Genomic DNA, 18,487 nt, shown 5'->3' on the forward strand with positions numbered 1-18,487 from the left:
CAGAACACAGAAGGCACAGAAGTGGGTGCAGGGAGCTGAGCCGGTGCTGCAGAAGGGCAGACACCACAGCCTGGTCCACAGCCAACTGGCCCAGGGCGGGTGAGAACGGGCGGGTGGGCAGGCTGAGGGGAGGACAGAGCGTGGCACGGCCTGCCCGCCTGGGCCCCGGGGAGAAGGTCAGGGCACTGCCCGCGCCCTCGCTCTGCTGCCTGGCGTCCTTTGTGGGGACGAAGGGCCAGAGGCAGGGCTCCCGAGGAGCTCAAAGGCCAGGGAAGGACACACGGGACGGTCCAGACCCACTCTATCGCTCCAGTGGTGCAGCACCCGCTCTGAATTCCTACTGCCACCAAAATACACCCCTAAGGCCTTTTGGAAAAATTGTTAGGACCCAGGAAGGCGGCCCCTTGCTGTGGTCCAGACTTCACGAGCTGCCGATGACCAGAGGGAGCCAGCCGGCCGGCCGTGAGCAGGAGAACAGGGCACGGGGACAGGGACAGCCACAGCCGGGCTCCCCCGCAGCTGTGCCCACCGCCAGAACCAGCTCCCGCCAAGCCAAAGAGTGACGGGCGAGAGGCCGGCAGGAGGCTGACACCCCGTCCCTGGAGGGCCGGCCCGGCGAGGGTGGGGGGCCATCCCCACCTGAACTCACCCCACAGCTTGGCTGTCTCCCAGAGACCCAGACGCGTCACCAGCGGAGAGCAGCCTTCAACGGCCCCAGGGCTGATCCCCGACCAAGGTCAGGACTCCCCCCAGAGTGATGGCCCCCATGCCACTCCTGTGGTGGAAGGGATGGCAGTCAGAGACCAGGACTAGAGCCTTTTTTTTTAATGGCTGCGTTTCAAAGAACTGTGTTTTAACCAGGAAAGCTCCCCAGGAAGGGGCTGCATTAGTGCAACAAGTGGGAGCCTTGACGCCAGGCTCTCCAGACACGTCCAGGTGGAGACTTTTGACCCAGGCCGGCCGCCGGGGACTCGGGCTGGGGGGACACACGGCCCCTCCCCCGCCCCGGTGGGGTGCTAAGGCACCGGGCCCGCTGGGGTGGGCAGAACCCTGTGCCGTCAGCAGGCCGGTGGCTCGCAGCCCTCAACCTGCAGCCCTTTGCTCAGGAGGAAGGCATCCTGCTTGGGGTCCCGACCCAGGAAGAGCCTTAACATGACGCTGGCGTCCTCAGAGCCGCCGGGCCTCAGGATGCAGCTTCTGTAGTCCATGCCCACCTGCTGAGAGGGGGTGGGGCTGAAGGAGGGTGGAGTACCCCCTCCCCTGGCTCCAGGGGCCATCAGCATCCAAGGGAGGGGATCTGGGGGTGTGGGTGTGGCCACCTCTGCTGTGGCTGAACAAAGGGCAGGGGAGCAGGAGGTCCAGGGCAGGGCCCTCAGGGCTGGGCAGGCCCAGGCGGGTGGCACAGGCATCTAGGCCCAGGCCGAGGACCGCCGTCTTGGTCTGTGCGGCAGGCCGGGCTCTCACCTTGCCACTCAGGACGCCCTCCTGCTTGAAGCGTGTGTGGAACATGTCCGCGGAGTACACCTCGCTCCACAGGTAGCCATAGTACTGGGCGTCGTAGCCGCCTGCCAGGTGGCCGAAGGTCGCAGGCATGTTGGTCCCTGAGACACACGCGGAGAGGCTCCTGCCCAGCCCCTGGCCCCTCAGTGCCCCTTCCCGAGAGTGGGGGCCTCAAAGCAGCCCTGTCTGAGACCCCTGCCACTAGAGGGAGAATTGGCCCAACACTTCTAGAAAACAGGGACCTTGCGGGCAACTCAGTGGAGGGACACAAATAAATCTCTGCCCAATTTCTGCTGAAGCTCACAAGGGTTCACCCCTAAGCCTCTTACAAGGTCAGCTGCCGAGGCTCCGACGGATGAGTCAGGGCTCGCCCTCCGCCATGGGGAGAGCGCGGGTTAAAGCGCTCACGAGGGAGTGAACCGCGTGTCCGCACCAACATGCACGTGCAAACCTCATCGACGCGTTCTGTCCGGGGTATGAAGACCTCTCCTGTCCCTTCCAGGCTCTCCAGATAGCACATGCAAAGCCGCCCACCCCACCCTTGGCCTCCACGGGCCACAGCGGGAGGGACCAGCCCAGGAACCGAGGCGGGAAGAGGCCAGAGGTCCACAGGCCTTGGCCGGAGGGTGTCAGTCGGTCCCCCTTCACACGCCACCAGATGATCCTCCTGACCCGGGCAGTGGCCGCCACCCCGACCCCTAAGGTGGCCCGGCTCGCGCGTGGCTACCTGGCGTGGCTGGGACCCCGAGGATCTCCTGGGAGAGGCGGGCATACTCCTCGGCCGGGTCTGCGGCCGTCTGCGTGTGCAGGGCCTGGTCCACCTTGGCCAGGACGATTTGGCGCAGGTTGAAGAGGCCTGGGGGCAGGAGGAAGGAGACGTGGGACTGGCTCTGTGTCCAGGCTGCCCTCTCCAACCGGGCGGTCTGGGAGCCCCCTTCCCTTCCCTCGGCCCGGCCGCACCTGTGTTGGCCTGCCGGGACTTGATGAGTTTGTCCAGCAGCTCCTGGGGGACGGCGCTGCCCGTGCGGTAGTGCTGGGACATCCTGAGCAGCGGCTCCACCTCCCACACCCAGTTCTCCAGCATCTGCGAAGGTGCCTCCACGAAGTCCCGCTCCACGTGTGTCCCACTGAACATGGCGAACTCGGCCTGCAAGGCGGGCTGTGGAGCTGCAGGAGGGCCCACCCCGGAGCCCAGACCTGCCCGGGACACAGGGGTGCAGAGAGCCCGCCATCCCGTGGATCACCACGCCCCCTCCCCACCCATGGAGCCAATACTCTCCAGCCAAAGCCCCGCACCCAGGAGGCAAAGGTGCAGACACAGCGCATCCGATGGCGGCCGTTGGCCGGCGCTCTTTGCTCCTCTTTTGTGCCTGAAATTCTTCCTGAATACACGGCGCCTGACGCAGTGCGGCTGGAACCCAGGCCCGGCAGGTGTGGGTCCACACGAGCCCAGTGACCCCGGCATGTCCTTCCCAGGCCCCAGGGAGCAAGGCAGACGCTGCCTCCTCACTCCTGGGTCACTTGACCCCCAACTTCCGGTTCTAGCCCCAACTGCAAACATGCGTCCTTCTCACGGTCTGCCGAATGCCCCAATGTGTGCGTTTTTGTGTTTTTGGGGTGATTTCTCTGCTCAACACGGCTCCGAGCATAGAGCTGAAGTGTTGGCTGGTGTCCCACTGCAGGAGGGCGGTGACGTGCTCACGGGGACAGTGCGTGTGTTAGATGAGCTTCCTTCAGGCGAGGGTTACAACCCCGCCATGAGTGAATCAACAATTGCTATCAGACCAGGTGTCTTTAAACAGAAACACACATCACATGTGGCCGCGTGGGAATCGGTGGCGACAATGTGGTGACAGAGGGTGACCCCCAGCCTCACACCACAGACAACACTCCACCATAGTGGACAACAACAAAATTAAAGGCTTGATTACAAAACTTCTAGGCAGAAAAGGCAGAAGAAACTAGGCAGGAGAAACTCGGTGCCTCGGGTTAGAGAAGGATTTTTTCCACAGGACACAAAACGTGCAAGAAAACAGTTAATAGACTGAACTTCAAAGTCAAAACCTTCCGCTCATAAACATACTAGTAATAAGAGGTCCCCCCACACACGGGGACGTCCCTCAGCCACACAGAGGGGTGACGCCCTGACACTCGCTGCCACGTGGATGGACCCTGAGAACACGATGCTCGGTGAGGGAAGCCAGACACAGAAGGACATACAGGGTGCAACTCCACTGATGGAAAACATCCAGAACAGGTAGATCCACAGAGTCAGAGAGTGGGTTCCTGGTTGTCAGGGGCTGGGGAGGGAGTGATAGCTAAGGGCATGTGGGACACTTTCGGGGTGATGGAAATGTTCCAAAACAGGGCAGTAGTGACGGCTGCACAGCTCAGTGAACTGTCCCCACGCGCTCCGGTGCAGCCTGTGAGAGCATCGCTCTCGGGACGGAGGGCTGACCGCAGGGAGACTGAGCGAGCAGTGGGTCCTGGGCCCGGCCATTCAGCTGGGGGCCCCACATGGGAAAGTCACTGGGACTTGCTGAGCCTCCATCGAGACTGGCAGCAGCCCCAGGGCCTCACTGGGCGCGGCGTTCCAGGCCCCAGAGTCTTCCCTCTGGTTCTCATCACTGGCTGTCACCAGACTTGCAGGCAACGTTCCTTTCTTTTTTCTTTTTTAAAGGCAACTCTTGACTACATGTATTTAACATGTAGGGAACTGGCCCTGACACCTTGATCAGTGGCTTCCAGCCTCCAGAGCCTCCAGGACATCCATTTCCGTTGTTTACGTGCCCAGTGCGTGGGGTTTGATAATGGAAGCTGACACCGAGGGCGTTGCCACGTCCGGGGTGATGTCAGCTGAAGAATCCCGCGGCGAGGACATGCCTGAGGACCACGCGCGCCCGGGCCCTCCCCCGCTCCTGCCCGCAGCCCAGCGCCCGCACCCACCTGGGAGCAGAGCTGGTGCATCACGTGCCCAAACTCGTGGAAGTAGGTCTCCACCTCATCGTGCTGTAGCAGGGAGGGTGCGTCGGGCGTGGGCTTGGTGAAGTTGGCCACCATGGCCGCAATGGCGATCTGGCGGCTCCCGTCCTGCCGCAGGCAGCCCGGCTGCAGGCCGAAGCAGGCCGCATGCCCGTACTTCCCTTCCCTGGGGAAGGACGCGGGGTGAGGCCCAGCTTCCGCAGAGGATCCCCAGCCCACGGCCGACATGTTCCCCCAAGCACACACCGAGGGTAGAGGTCCAGGTAGAACTTGCCGATGACCTCACCCGAGGCCGTGTCCCGGACCGTGTAGAGCGTCACGTCTTCGTGCCACACGGTGGCGCCCTCCTCCAGGTCGAAGGTCAGCCCCAGCAGCTCCTGGTAGATGCCCAGTAGCCCGCGCGTGACCACCTGCATGGGGAAGTACTCCTTGAGCAGGTTCTGGTCCACGCGGTAGCGCGTCTCCTCCACCTGGTTCATGTAGTAGCGCATGTCCCAGGCGTTGATGCGCCCGTCAAAGTGCAGGCCCCGCCTCTGGCACTCGGCCTTCTTTAGCTCCAGGATCACGGCCCGCTCCTGCTCCCCGAGGGGCTTCAGCTTCTGGGCCAGCTCATCTGCGGGCGGAGGGGGAGAGGCTCGGCTACGTCCCTGGGGCGGCCCCCCAGCCGCCCCCCACCCCGCACCCCTCGAGGCAGAATGAAGGGTCTGGGAAGGCGACCCCCAGGGCTGACACAGTGGGGTCTCAGGCAGCACCACGTCCAGTCAAGGTCCGCCTGACCCCGCTCCCCACTGGGCCCCAGGGGGAGGCGGGGTTACCTAGGAAAGTGGCCACCACCTGGCTGGTCTTGGCCATGTTCATCTCCAGCACGTAGTCGGCATGCGTGCTGAACCCCAGCAGGCGGGACTTCTGGGCCCGCAGGCTCACCAGCTCCCCAAGGATCGCGCAGTTCTCCTGGAACCCAGAGACGGCCGGCGCTGGGGACCGTGGGCCGTGCCCTCCCCGCGGGGCCCCGGGCCAGGTCTCTGCGGGCGGGCAGGTCTCTCAGGCCGCTGGCGGGCACAGCCAATCCCCCTCCCTCCTCCTCCCGGCCCAGATTTCTAGACACTTTGGTGCTGTCCTACCATGTGGTCTTTATAAACACAGGTCCTTTAGAACCAGAAAGGGTGTGAACCGTGATGGGCTCTAAGGTCGAGGGTGGGAAGCAATGCGGCCAGGCTCTCCAGGAGCCACCAAGGGGCCTCCCCGGGCTCAAGAGTACAAACTCAGCTGCCGTGCAGACAGCAGCTCATCCCCACAGCGCCTGAATACCCAGCCCCTGGACGGTGAGACACCTGTTGCTACAGGTGGCCCGTGGCTCGCTGCTGAGGCCCGGCCCCAGGTGTATGCCACCTTCTCTGGGGCCACCTCTCTGGTTCTGCAGTGGGGTTCTCCTGGGAGCTCCCAGTTACCACAGGACCAACGTGGCCTGTCTGCAGGCCGAGAAGGCAGGGACACAGGACTGTCCCCCGTGCCCCCCACATCCCCTGCGAGACTGAGCAAGCACCAGTGGTGTCTGCGGGGAAGATGAAGGGCTCATGCACAGCCCCCATCTACTGAAGATGCTAAACGGGAGAAGCACAGACTGCAGCCACACGCGGTATGGACCAAACACAAGTGTCCACGCAGGAACCAATGTCTGAATGTCAAGGCTGTGCCCGGGCCACAGCGAGAAGGCCCAGCCCACGTGCTAGGCACAGAGAGGGGATGGGGGGACATCTGCAAATCCGAGCTCCTCGGGCATCCGGCAACACCCGAGAGGGAGAGGACCTGAGGCTAAGGCTCGAGAGCGAGGGAGCAGAAGGACGAGCTCAGGAAGAGGCTCAGACCCCTGCCCCGGGGGCCTGGGGGACGGAGGGAGACCCCCGGACACCTGCTGGGGCGGGGCAAGCTCGTGGGGCCCCTCCGGGCACTGAGCCGGCAGAGGCGGGGTCCTCACCCGCTTGCACCGACAGTTGAAGGCCTCCTCCACCTTCCTCCTGGTCTCGGGCACGTGGCATTTCTTCAGGAGAGGGAAGTAGTGCGGGTACTTGAGGGTGACCTTCAACTTCTCGTCCTCGGTCTTCTCCAGCGAGTTCAGGAAATCCTCAGGGAGCCCTCCTGTGGGAGCCAAATTGGGGGGCTCTGAAAGGACCCATGGGCTGCCCGACCCAGGCAGGAAGGGAGGGCGTCCCTCCCGCATGGGAAGTGAGGAACGGGAGCCAGCAGGGAGCACAGTGCCCAGTGCGGCCTACCCACACGCCCACTTCCCACCTCTGCACCCAAAGGAGCCAAGTCGAGGGCTCTCCCGCCTCAGACAGCTGCTGCTCTCATCAGGACGCCCTCGGGGAGGAAAAGCTATGTTCAGCTCCACCCAGGCCAACCTGCACCCAAAGATGGCGTCCACCCCGGGACGGTGTCCACCCTGGGACAGGCTCCAGCCCAGGACAGCGTGCACCCCGGGACAGTGCCCACCCCAGGATGGCGTCCACCCCAGGACAGGCTCCAGGCTGGGACAGCGTCCACCCCGGGACAGGCTCTAGCCCGGGACGGCATCCACCCCGGGATGGCATGGGCTGCCGTCTCCTCTGTGTCCTTTCTGGGTGGATGGCACCAGTGGAAGGCAGAACCCGCCAGGCAGCCTTGACTGGGTGGTGCCCCCGCCCCATCCCAGCTGTCAGCACTGCTGCAATGGCTGGCCTCCAACCTGGCCTGTCCTCCTAGCATGGAGATCTGGGTGCATCGCCCTCAGACTAAAACCTCCAGGGACCTGTGCCTCACAGCCTGGGCGATGCAAGGCCACCGCCCCTCATGCCCTGGCTCCAACCTCAGAGGCCAGTTCACTCGGAACTCTCGCCACCCAGCTCAGCCTGGGGCCTGGGAGCTGAGGGAGGGGTGGAGGAACCCCAGAGGATCCCCCTCAGGTGGGCCGTCTCGGCAGGCCCCGACAGGTGTGCCCGTGACTCTAACCCTAACCCAACAAGAAACAGCTTAGGGAGAGCCGCCCTCGCCCCGAACCGGCTCTTCTTCCCTACTGGGACTGGAAGACCCTGTGACTCTCTCTCAGCCTCACACTTACCAGGAGCCGGTTCTCACTGTTGGACAAGGTGGTGAAAGCATGGAAGGGGTGCCACGAGGCGAATCCCTAGGGGCTCGACCTGAGCTGAAGGCACTGGTAGGCACTCATGGATGTGTGTCTGCGCGTGTGTGTGCACACAGCTCTCGTCAGCTGAGGGGGCCTAGAAGCAATAGCTCCCAGCATCTGGGAGCACACACAGCAGCCAGACCTTAGTTCTGACTATCCTGCCAGGGCCGGGCAGGGCTGGGCCAGGGAGAGGACAAAGTGAGCCCGGCCCACCCTGTGTCAAATAGCAGGTGCTTGAAGAATCACAGGGACACGCCCACTTGAAGGGGCTCCTCGAGGCCACATTGGGACAATGAGCATCTAAGTAAGTGATGACAGCAGGGGACCGTACCCCACCAGAAAGACCAGGACCTGGAAGCCCACAGATACAAAGACATTGGTCAGCAAGTACTGGGGTGTGGGGTGGGGCAGGGGGGGTGAGTTCTGACTTACAAGAAGATACAAATTAGGAGATTACACAGAACTAGTGGGTGAAAACAAATGAGAGGAACCAACCTCCAAGCTTCTCTGAACGGAGAATGGAGCCTTTACAGAGAAGACGCCTAGAGCAAATTGCCTTAGGACTGAGATTTAGGGAAAGAAACCAACGTGTTATGTGTGTATATGATTCTCTCTGAGAGGGGGAGGGAGGGGGATGGAGAGAGGGAGGGAGGGAGAGGGGGAGGGAGGGGAGGGGGAGGGGGAGGGAGGGGAGGGGGAGGGGGGAAGGAGGGCGGGAAGGAGAGGGAGAAGGAGAGAGGCAGAGAGGGAGAGGGAGAGGGAGAGAGAGGGAGGACAGGAAACAAGGAGAAAACAGAGAAAGAGCACACCATCTATGTTTCTGTAAGATGACACCAGGGATCCTTCCACAACCGGAGAAAATAACCCAGCGAGGCTCCTGCTCAGCTGGAACTGAAACTGCAGACGGGGTCAAACCCCACCAGGCTGGCCACACATGTCCAGCCGCCACCCCAGCCCCGTGAGACAGGTCACCGGGGCTCTGAATGTCTGCTCCATGGAGCTGGGGTTCACCCTCTCACCCGGGAGGCTGGGCCATGACGGCAGGGCCCCTGGGCTGGACAGATGGGGGGGAAAGCAGCCCCACAGGACAGCTTGTGCCAGCAGATTCAGCTGCCGGTTTCCAGAGGCCTGGGATCACCCTTTGGCCCGTGAACCCCAGGAGCCATGTGGGTCTTGCTGCCCAGGACAAGGGGTTGGGGACCAGAAGTTAGGGCAGCAGAGGTTGGCGTGATGGACCTGAAAAACCTGCCTGGGTCAGCGTGCATCCGTGGGTGTCCCCAAAACCCACCCGCCCAGAGGCAAACGAGGTGTCACATCTTATGCAACAGCCTGTTACACAGAACCAGTGAGGATGCTCAGCCCCATCTGAACCCCGGGCAGAGTGGACAGGCCGCTGCCCACCTGGCCTAGATTTTGCAAAACTAACAGCGTGGGCAAGACAGAAGCAAGTTTGTAAAAGGCTGAGGAACCAATCAGCAGGGAAGGAGCCTGGAGAGACAGGAACTAAATGCAATGCCTGAGGCCTGGCTCAAGCCAGATGGGGCCAGAAACGTAAAGACTGCCATCGGGACGGCTTGGGGGACCACTCCACGCTCTGCTTCCCGAGGGCTGCCTGCACCCGGGGGCTCAGGAGGTGCCCTTGCTCCTAGAGACACGTCCTGAGGCCCTGGCACAGGAACAGCACACACAGCATCCACGTAGGGAGGCCGGGCCCGGGGAGCACACGGGGTCTCCCTGGTGCTATTCTTGCCACTTCCCTACAGGTGTGAAGTTTTCAAAATAAAGCATTCGAGGAAGAGGGCAGAAGTTGAAAAAGCCGCCCAGGCCCCAGCCCTTCAAGACCCCACGCCGGGTCAGGCTGGGGAGGACCCTGTGAGATTAAAGAAACATCACAGAGAGCAGGGTGGGGGTGGGGTCTTGGGGGACAACTCCCTTCGGGGCAGAATCTTGGTAGACAGACCGCAACCGTCCCCAAGGAAGGATCCAGAACCTTGGGACCCAAACACTCTGAGTGCCCCAGCGGAGGAAGGCCCTCCCGGGGGTCAGGGGCACACGGATGCCTCTCCACCACCCCGCGGGGCCCGCACGCACCCAGCTCCTCGCGCGTGAAGGGCAGGAAGGTCGTGTCCTCATTCAGGTTCTTGTTGAAGTCGATGCACAGGAGACTCAGCTTCTTCTTGATGCTCTTGATTTTCTGAAGGAAGAAGACGGCCGTGAGATCGGGGGGCGGGGGCACGGAGCGGGGTTAAGGGAGAAGAGGCGGATGAGAGGAGGGAGCTGGGAGAGAAAGGGCCTCGGGTCCTAACTGTTAGGACCCTTCTCAGGAGTTACCCCAAGGTGACAGCCTAAGTTTCAGCCATTTCAACGGAGCTAAGTTTCTGTCCCTTCAGGGTCTATCTGGTTTTCAGAAACAGGTAGAAATGGACCAGCCTGGGGGAGGGAACGACATGGGGCACAGAGGAAGGCACCAGCTCCCTGGGGCCCCTGCCGGGCCAGCAGTAGGAGGGACGCCTTGAGGACCTGCCCAGGCTGTGCCCCCTGCCCGGCCCAGGACTCAGTGCGCCCGCCCCGCTCCCGGGCTGAGCAGACTTGCCTGTTGGAGGACAGGAGGGGCGCTGGGGGAGCGTGCCCACTGGCTCTGCCAGGAGCAGGGGCTCATCGGGCGCGCCTGGCTCAGAAGCAGCCCGAGGGATGCCGGGCCTCTGTGGGCAGCAGGCGCCGTGCCAGGCACTGGCCTCCCTGCAACCTCACGGCCCCACGGGCCACAACTGGGCAGGAGCACAGGGCACCCTGGGAGGGTGGGGTGGCACTCAGGACCCTGCCCCGCACCAGCAGGCCGCCTCTCCTGGGCGCCCTCCTCCCCGGGCGTCCCCGTGGTCCCTCTGGCCAGTGGTTCTCAAGCGTTAAGGTGGTCTGCGCAGCCCCAGTGTCCACACCCTTGCTCCCCCAGCCTCGAAGCTCCACGCGCCTGCCGCTCCGCAGGACTTCGGGGCCCCCGCACCCGGCCCACCCTGGAGGCTGGAGTTCATAGTCCTCTGAGTCCTGTTTCCTCCACCACAAGGCACAGCACCGGCCAAAGCGGGACAGCGTTTGTGCTGAGTATTGAGAACTGTCGCTGAGCCCTGGGTCGGGCCTGGTACCCACGTTAACCGCGTCTGTCACTTTCTGACGCAAACCAGCCAGCGCAGGGCTGCACCCCAGCCCCTTCTGTACGGGGCTCCCACACTCGGGGCCACCACGCCCCTGCGCTCATCAGCCCGGGTAGGCCCGGAGCCCCGGGTCGTTCTAGCCGATCCTGAGCTGCTCCCTCCCGGGGACCCACACTGCAGGCTCCAGTCCCCAGCCACCCCTCCCCTCACTGCTGCCGAACCCCTGTGCTCCCGGGAGGCCCTAGGTGACAAGGCGGGCCCCTGCCCAGAACCGCGAGTGACAAGCTCTTTCCTCATCTGCTGGCCTCACTGTTCTCTGTCCTCTACACAAACTGACTCGGTCAGCGCTCACGACCACCTGTGAGGGGGTCCTCGGGTCACGCACGTTGCAGAGGTGAACAGGGACAGCGGGGTCCAGTGACCGGCCTCCGGGGACCCAGCCAGTTGGTGGCAGATCTGGGTCTGATCCCGGCCATCAAGACGCGTGCAGCCACGGCACCACACGCCCCCCACCGAGGTGACGCGCTCGACCATGGGTGGCTCGCCGTTCCCACCGCCCTCCCCACCCCACGAGGCTGCCTCCCGGGAGGAGCCGGGCTGCCCATCGCCCGCCTGTCCAGGGCGCCGCAGGGACCCCATCCTGCTGGACCAGGGGTGGGAAGAGCTGAGGGCTCTGGGGTCCACGTTGGGGGCAGAGGGGTGTCAGGCAGCTGGGCGGACCTGAAGGGACTGGCCCCAGGGGGCTGGGCCCACTGGTACCCGCGCGGCCGCAGGGCTCAGCCCAGAGAGGAGGGAGGGGGTGAAGGCGGATGCCACGCTCGTCAGCCTCCCGTCGCCCCCAGCCTCCGTGCCCAGCGGGATCTGCGCTGTGAATTACGGGAGAAACGCGTCGGATCTTGGCCCCCAGTCCTGGCACACAGCTCCTAAACCTAAAGCCATAGGATGGGTTGCATCTTACAGCCCCATTGCCTGCCCACCTCCTGGGAGGGGGGAGGGACAGGGGTTGCAGCGTGAATCAGTGGCCCATGGCCAACGATGTAATCGTGCTCATGGAACGAAATCTCGGTAAGCTCGGGGCTCAGAGAGCTGCCGGGTGGGTGCCTGCAGGGGGCCCGGCCCCGCCCCACGCCTCCCCACCTCCTCCTGCCACCTGGCTGCTCCTTTATGATAACCCGGTGGTCCAGTCCGTGGACTGGGTGCCTGTGTTCTGGGGGCCGCGCTAGCCGACGAACGGAACTTGGGGTGGGCACGTGGGAACTCCTGACACAGCCTGTCGGCCACAAGCACAGAGGACGATGTGGACCTATGGCTGGCGTGGGCCGAGCCCTGACCTGCGGGCTCTGACTCCAGGTAGATGGAGTCCGAACTGAACCGCAGAAACCCCGCAGTCACAGAGCTGCTGCTGTGGGAGCCCCACGGGCCTAGCGTCGGGACAGAAGCTCTGTGGGAGTGGGGGCTGAGGGTGGAGTGGGCTCGGAGGAGGGGGTCCTTCCTTGAGACCCTCCCAGCAAAGCCATGGGTGGCGGGGGGCCCAGATGAGGCGGGGCTGGGGTGGGACGCAGAGAGGGGCCCACGCCGCCTGTGCTCTGGGGAAGCCCTGTGACCCTGAGGACCGAGGGCAGAGCAGGTGCAGAGGGAGTGCTGGTCCACGTGGACCTTCCCTCCTGGGGTTGAGGTGGCAGAAAGATGGGCAGAGGCATGCACGCAGGGCCCAGGCCAGGTGTTCACCTCCTGCGTCTCCGCGGGCAGGTGGAGCCCGTTCCTCCTGCCCAGCCTTATCAGCCGCTCCAGGTACCGCGACGCCTCTGGCCTCAGCGAGTCACTCTGGACCTTCTCCTAGAACAAGATAACCAAAGTTCTGCTCGCAGCAAAACATCGAGACGGCGCCCAGTGCTGGCGAGGTAGCAGAGAACAGCAGAGTCATCGCTGGAGGCAGAGGAAGACAGTGCAGCCACTCTGGAAAGGAGTTGGCCAGTTTCCTAGAAAGCAAAACTTCCTAACAAAGCCGCCATCGCAGGACTCTGCAACCGCAGTCATGGGCACTTACCCCGGGGAAATGGAGACTGAAGTCTGCACAGAAGCGGTACACAAATGCTCGCCTGACTGGGAAGAGCCCCAGACCGAAAGCCGCTGGGGACCTTCCCAGGGCAGCGGATGACATGGGCAGTTGTGTCAATGTCAGGATCCTGCTGGGACGCTGACTTTGCTTTCACAAAAGGTGACATTGGGGAAAACAGGGCAAAGTAGCCGGGACCACTCTGAATCATTTCTTACAACTGCATGTGAACCTACAATTAATTCTATCAGTGAAAACTTGTGTTAAAAGAAGCACTGCCTGAGCTTTCAGAGGCCCCAGCCCTTGTGTCTGCAAAAAGCACCCAGGGGCCTCCCCTGGTCCCGAGGGATACGCATCAGCAGGTTCTAAGAACCACCCACCAGCCACGTGAGAAGTACCTGTGGTCCCCCCGACACAGGCAGCCGTGCTCGGCTGGCTGCACGGAGCATCCACAGGAAGGCAGGAAGTGCACACACCTGTTACTCATCCCTCACCTCACGTTGGAGACTGGACGTCCCCTCTAGGTGTCCCCAGCAAGGTCGGGAAAGTGAGGTGACATGTGGACCCAGTAAGACATTTTATGCTTCTCCTCGCTCCCACTCATTTTTGTCACGTTTCTAACATCATCTGCTGTGGTCCAATGGCCCCACCGTGAAACTCACCACCTTCCCCAGGCCCGGCACACAGCCCATGGTGCCCACTGCCCACCTGTGGGGCTCCCTCCAGCTTGACACCTCGTAAAGCATGGGGAGCGGAAAGACCCAGCCTGAAGAGGTCCCGCCGCACGCTCACCTGCAGCCAGACGATCCTCTGGTACACGTCCTGCCTCATGCTCATCTCCACGTCGAACTCGGACAGCTTCTTGTCCGCCTCCGTGCTGGCTGTCCGGATGTCCTTGGACGGGGAGACGTGCTGGGGGAAGTCAAGGATGTTCCTCTGAACTGGAACAGGGAGACGACAGGACAGGTGTGAAAACGGCCCCGGGTGAAAACGGGTGGGTGCCAGCCCCAGGCTAGAGATGAGCACAGTTACCCCCATCCTCGGGGACTCACATTCCAAAAGGGAAGGAACTTAGCTCAGGACACCCCAAGCCAAGAGGGACCGGAAGTAGGGAGTAGGATGAGAGGGAGTAGGATGAGACCAGAAGAGGCCAAAGGGACTCGGTGCCAGAAAAGAGCCATGGCTGCCCATGGCTACGCTGCAGCTAACCAAAGATTTTATACTTCACGGCACACGTGTACGCTTCGTGAGACAGGACGTGTGGCGGCTGTGAAAGCACACACTTCAGCTGAGTCACCACATGATCCGCAGACCCACCCCCAGGTGCACACCTGAGAGTAACGGAACATCCTCCACCCAAAACTTCTACACACGCCATCACAGCAGCATGATCTGTAGTAACCAAACAGTGGACACGACCCAGACGCCATCAGCAGATGACTGGACACATGTCCCTTCACACACGGGAGCATCACTCGGCCATGAAAAGGAGAGAGGCCCTGACACTCGCTACAACGTGGATGGACCCTGAGAACACGATGCTCAGTGAGAGAAGCCAGACACAGAAGGACACACAGGGTGTGATTCCACTGATGGGAAACGTCCAGAACAGGCAGATCCACAGACACAGTGGGTTAGTGTTGTCAGGGGGTGACTGCTGATGGGGACGGGGCTTCTTTTTGGGGTGATGGAAGGTTCTGGAATTGGATAGTGGTGAAGGTTGGATATGCTAAACACACTAAAAACCAATGACACCTATGCTTTAAGTCGGCAGATTACATGGTATATGAATTGTATCTCAGCACAGCAGTGTTTAAAAGAGCATATATTTTGCATGGGGGAGACCTGAATTAACATCACAGTTTGGTGGCTTCCATGGTTCCAGGCCACCGAGATGGCCCAGGTCTGGTGGGTCAGCTGCAGAGTGGAAACCTCTGCAGGGCAGTCACCGGCTCAGCTGACTAGGCTAAACACAGTGGGGCTCTGGGCGGGTCTGATGCCGGTGGCCCGAGAGCAAGCTGTGAAAAGGACAGAAACAGCCTTTTCTGTCCGTTTGGGATTTGCAGGCTGTGACTGCATCGAGTATGACAACAAAACACCAGAGTGTGGGATTAGTCCAGGTGGCCGGTGTGGGGAGAGGGGGCACAGGAAGGGGCGCCGGGCGGAGCTCAATCTGTGCTCAAAGAACCCGACGCCCAGCCAAGCAGAGGGGAGGGGCTCCCCGGCTGGCACAAAGCCCCCAGACGGGGCGCAGGATGAGGGGCAAGGTGGCGCGTGGCCGGGCCCCAGAGGCCACGTCGAGGGCTCCCACCTTGAGCCCCAGGGCAGTGGGAAGGCACCGGAGTTGGTCGAGGGGCGTTCCATGGTCCAATTCTAGTTTTCTTTAAAATTACTCAGGTTACTGAGGGGAGATGGAAACAAAAGGCCACAGAAGTGGAGTAGGAGAGACCAAATCCTGTCTGGCAGGGTCCCTCCGAGGTGGGAATTTGCATCATCCACCCTCCAGAACCTCCTGCCACAGATGAGAGGAGAGACTGAGCCCACCACCCCTGCCCCGCCCCCGCCAGAGCAGGGGACTGGGGGGCAGAGCCGGCCTGCGGGCTCTCCATCCACTGCCTGAGCCGCAGCCCTCACCCTTGCGCCCAAGGCACACTGGGCACCCCCAGGGCGGACCGTCTGGAGTCTAAGCCTGCAGGCCAGGGGCAAGCAGACCCTGCACAGCGAGGCGTCAGGGACACGTGAGAATCCTGCAGCTGGAATTCAGGGATTCTAGACGGTTCCCAGAAAAACAGCTGTTCTAGAGATTCGAGCACAGGGGGTCTCGTCAGCTCAGAGTTCTCTGCCTCATCAACCTCTGCAGAGGGGGCTCTGGGAGGCGAGCTATGTATCTGACATACAAAGGGAGCAGACAGACCATGGAGGAGAAGAGGGAAGGACCCACTGGGTGGCAATGAGGACGCCTCAGGGTATCAGGGGACCCAGGGCGCCGTGGGAGAAGAAAACCAAAGGGGACCAAGTTCAGTGGCTCAGAGAAAACAAACAGATCCCCGGGCAGGCACACGGGCAGGGGTGAGAAGGGGCTCCAGTTTCAAGGCTGGCATGGGAGCCGGCTCCCCGAGAGGAGAACTGGCAGACACTGTCTGACACTGCTGTTCTGGGCCCTTGGGGACAGAGCAAGCCGACCAGCCCGGGCTGCCTTTCTCCACCGGGCCCCCGGGGAGGAGGTGGTGTCGCCCGGTCTGGGCAGAGCTCACCTGTGTAGGACACCTCCACGTCGGCCAGCGCCTTGAGCGTGTTCTCGTAGGACACGTCCTGGAGCTCCTGGGAGCCCACACGGTCGTACACGCGCTTGGTCTCCTCGATGAGCTCGGTGGTGAGCTCCCCGATTTGCTGGGCACTCAGGTCCCACCGGAGGTAGTTCACGGCCGAGCATGGTGTGGCCACGTCCAGGGCGTCTCCTGCACAGGCTGGACCCAGAAAACAGAACCCCACACCCGGCATGCCTGCTTTAGGCTCGGAATCAGGGTCAGAGTAACAGGCCGGGGAGAGTCCACCATTTCCCAGAGCAGATGGCGAGGCCCCAGGGCTTTCTGGGGACCCACAGGGCAATCGGTCCTCTAGAGCACAAGGTGATCCTGCCCCCAGGGGACACCGGGGGATGTCTGGGGACGTCTGTGGTTGTCACCACTAGGGAGTGATGCTCCTGCCTCAGCGGGGTCAGGCATGCTGCTCAATACCCCATAGCAGCCAGGACCGCCTCCAGGAGAGGTCCCGCCCCGAAGTCAGCGGTGCTGAGCGGGACATCCGGCATATACCTGCGATTCACTGAAATAATAACTGCACTGCAGGGTGGTATCCCCAACCTCCCTGAATGGAACCTGGAACATCTGTATGGTATTACTCCTCTAAAAGAGGGGGAAATCCTGATTACTGTGACGTCCCTAGCCCCAGGAGTTTTTGGATACAAGACTGTGGTCCTATCACAACAGCTGTCGGGCTTCCCTGGTGGCGCAGTGGTTAAGAATCCACCTGCCAATGCAGGGGACACGGGTTTGAGTCCTGGGCCAGGAAGATCCCATCCCACATGCCGCGGAGCAACTAAGCCCATGTGCCACAACTACTGAAGCCCGTGCGCCTAGAGCCTGTGCTCCGCAGCAAGAGAAGCCACCACAATGAGAAGCCCGCGCACCGCAACGAAGAGTAGTCCCCGCTCGCCACAACTAGAGAAGGCCTACGCACAGCAACGAAGATCCAACGCAGCCAAAAGTAAATAAATTAATTAATTAAAAGAAAAACAACAGCTGTCACTTGAAAACCTTCTTGTGTGTTCCAGGGTGAGTTGACCTCACTGAACTCTCAGGCAGTTCTGTACTCTGCACCCTATGTAGCTCCACTTTACAGATGGGAATCCTGAGTTTGCCATGATGCCACAGCCAGCAAGCGACAGAGGTGGGGTTCAAAGCCGGGCAGCTTACTTCCACTGATACACACTAAGTGGCAGGGGGAGCCTCTTCACCTCAATAGAGGTTCGATTTTTCTGGCCAAATGACTGCTTCAAATTAGAGAATATCTTTGCAGAGTATTCTGGATTTCAAGAACTGCACAAGAGGGACTGTGAGTCTGCATTAAATTTGGTGGTAAAGAAGGGCTCCAGGAGCTCAGGAAAGGCGGGAGGTCCGAGTGAGGTGGAATTGTCGGGAAAACCTTTTGGAGGAACTAGGATTTGAAAACTTGGAGCAGGCACATTCTTTTCATAAATATTTACTGATTGTCACCTACGTCCCAGGTCTCTGAGCTAACAATCCTGCAGCAAACAAGGCAGACAACATTCCTGCCTCCCTGAGGCCTGAATAACTATAATTATGATTATCATCAATACAATTAACATCATCATCACAATGGGCTGCAGAAAGAACAGAAGGAGAATAGGTGGGCAAGAGAAAATTCCAGGAGGCACCACTCAACATCCTGGGTGATTTTCTAAAATAGAGTATGCGGGTGGCATCGCTCCCCTAAATGAAAACCCTTCCATAGCGCCCCTTTGTGCTTCCCATAAAAGGGACTCCTAGCTGTGTTCCAGCTAAAATGACCTGTTGCTCTCCAAACGCCCTGCTGGTGCGCTTGCCTCCCCGCCTTTGCCTTCGCGATTCCCACCACCTGGGACGCTCCTCCCGCAGGACAGCTGCTTCTCCCCACGGGGTCCAGGCTGAATGAAATGCCACCTCCTCCGAAAAGCCCTCCAGGACCGCCCTCCCTAAAGAAGCACCACCAGCCCCGGCACCGACCACTGTCTAAAGCCCTCGCTTAATTTTTGCCCGTTGAACGTCCGTCTCCGGCTCTGGAACTGCGTCTAGAACTCCCTCAGAGTCCACCCCAGGGCCAGACCCATCCTCAGCAGAAGTGACACGGAGTTTGCCAAATGAGTGAAGCGCTGGAAAAGTTGTTCATTCATTCGGCAATCGAGGGGTCGGGGTTCCGGGCTCGCTGACCCTCCTCCTCTGCCTGGGCCCGGGTCACTCGAGAGTCACCGGGCTCCGCTCTTAGGCCCCAGGGGCCACCCCGAGGGAGGGGGCACGCGGCTCCTGGGTCCGGCGAGCGGGGCCACACCAATGGGCGGCCGGTACCTGCGGGGGGCTTCAT

At 61.5% G+C, this 18,487-nt stretch overlaps 1 protein-coding gene across 1 annotated transcript; it reads right to left on the minus strand.

Annotated features, from left to right (window-relative positions):
• Window positions 1-822: 822 nt before the first annotated feature.
• THOP1 (thimet oligopeptidase 1) lies at window positions 823-18,487 on the minus strand (the record flags this gene model as incomplete). The annotated part of the gene is made up of 13 exons (XM_079703681.1): window positions 823-1,214; window positions 1,465-1,601; window positions 2,228-2,356; window positions 2,461-2,647; window positions 4,447-4,648; window positions 4,729-5,095; window positions 5,298-5,433; window positions 6,458-6,618; window positions 9,734-9,836; window positions 12,520-12,627; window positions 13,640-13,788; window positions 16,102-16,314; window positions 18,472-18,487. The coding sequence occupies 13 exons, from the start codon at window positions 18,485-18,487 to the stop codon at window positions 1,059-1,061; spliced, it is 2,064 nt and encodes a 687-aa protein (XP_079559807.1). The 3' UTR covers window positions 823-1,058.

Source organism: Hyperoodon ampullatus, assembly GCF_949752795.1.
Source record: "Hyperoodon ampullatus genome assembly, chromosome: 4".
NCBI classification, from domain to species: domain Eukaryota; kingdom Metazoa; phylum Chordata; class Mammalia; order Artiodactyla; family Ziphiidae; genus Hyperoodon; species Hyperoodon ampullatus.